This window comes from Trichomycterus rosablanca, chromosome 10, assembly GCF_030014385.1.
Source record: "Trichomycterus rosablanca isolate fTriRos1 chromosome 10, fTriRos1.hap1, whole genome shotgun sequence".
NCBI classification, from domain to species: domain Eukaryota; kingdom Metazoa; phylum Chordata; class Actinopteri; order Siluriformes; family Trichomycteridae; genus Trichomycterus; species Trichomycterus rosablanca.
The window spans coordinates 35552873-35554231 of record NC_085997.1 but is presented as its reverse complement, the minus strand read 5'-3'; the positions used below and the strand labels follow the sequence as shown (position 1 = coordinate 35554231).

The 1359-nt window shown below is 42.4% G+C and overlaps 1 protein-coding gene across 1 annotated transcript in view; it reads right to left on the bottom strand.

Moving 5' to 3' along the window:
• ngfrb (nerve growth factor receptor b) overlaps positions 1 to 391 on the bottom strand; it is a 56147-nt gene extending 55756 nt beyond the window's left edge. Inside the window, exon 1 of the mRNA XM_063003862.1 lies at positions 316 to 391. Coding sequence (XP_062859932.1) covers positions 316 to 351 — 36 coding nt within the window. The 5' untranslated portion in view covers positions 352 to 391. The remainder of the gene's footprint in view (positions 1 to 315) is intronic.
• Between the last annotated feature and the right edge of the window lie 968 nt (positions 392 to 1359).

Below are 1359 nucleotides of genomic sequence, written 5' to 3'. Positions count from 1 at the left end.
GTCTGATAAATGCTGAACATGTAAATGTAGTGGACAAACGTGTTTGTGTTCTTTAGATTCAGTCACAGTAAAAGAACCTCTGCAGAAATCATTGAAACCTTGAAACTTGTTCCATTCCAAGTGAGTGTAAAGTTTTGACTCTGTCAGCAGGGAAATAAACAGATAAATACATTAAAAGCGCAGAGAGAAAAAGACGCACCTGGTCATTTTGCGCGTCCCGGACTCAAAACGCGAAATTTATGCGTACACGCGTGTTTGCGCAGCTGGAAATGCCGCATGTAGTGCGTGATATAAGGAACAAATGTTCGTACTCACCGCTCCTAATAACACTGCCAGGATCAGAGCGCACATGATCCCTCTGGTTTGGCAAGATTGGTTCTTTTGCGCGTCCACTGATGGTCCCAGGTGGACTTCTCTCAGGAAATGAGCGCAAAAGAAGATGAAGATGATGATGATGAATCAATAGTAGACATGTAGCGCCGAGATGAGCCTCACTCAGGTTCCTCCACAGATTAAAATAATGATGTTTTAAATTCTCCACACTTTGATCCTTTACATTAAAAACACTCTCGGGTGGTCGGATTATTTCTCCAAAAATGTGACGGAAAAATCCGAATTGATCCGAACTGAAGAGCAAGTGGCAAAAAGTACCAAAAAGTGCAAATCAGGAGAATATGTGCGTCAGAATGAATGAGTGAATGGTAATAAATGCCTTATGAGTCGTAATAAGAGTGTGTGTGAGTGTGTATGAGTGTGTCTAAATGTGAGTGAATTTGGAACTGCTCTGACAGAGGGAGGCAAAGATCCGACACTCCTCCTTTCTCTCTCTCTCTCTCTCTCTCTCTCTCTAGCTCTCTCTCTCCACTGTCAAAAGTTTGTGGACACCTGACATTACTGAAACCCCTGAGCAGAAATAAGGAGTCTCATCCTTCCCGTTCCTCATACACCAGCCTGCTTTCTTATGGGACAATGTCATCTTGATTGTAGAACATGACTGCTGGGATTCATTTCTAGTTCTAATCATTAGTGTGGCTGGGCATTAATGTTGTACGAGTCTTTAAATGTTCTACACATTTTGTTCATTACTAACCACTTCATCCTGGTCAGGGCTGCAGTAGGTCCAGCACTACTCTTAAACACTTGGCCCATGGTGCAAATTCACGCTAGACCAAAGTCAACATAAATTCTCTTATTCGGTCACTCACTCACTCCTGGAGGCAAATTATGGTACATATAACATCTACGAGCATGTTTTGTGTGATGGAAGGTCATAAGGAGAACATGCAAAATTCCTACAGATAGGGACAGGAGGCGAGGATCGAACCTTTAGAATTCAAAATCACATTGGCATAACTGTGT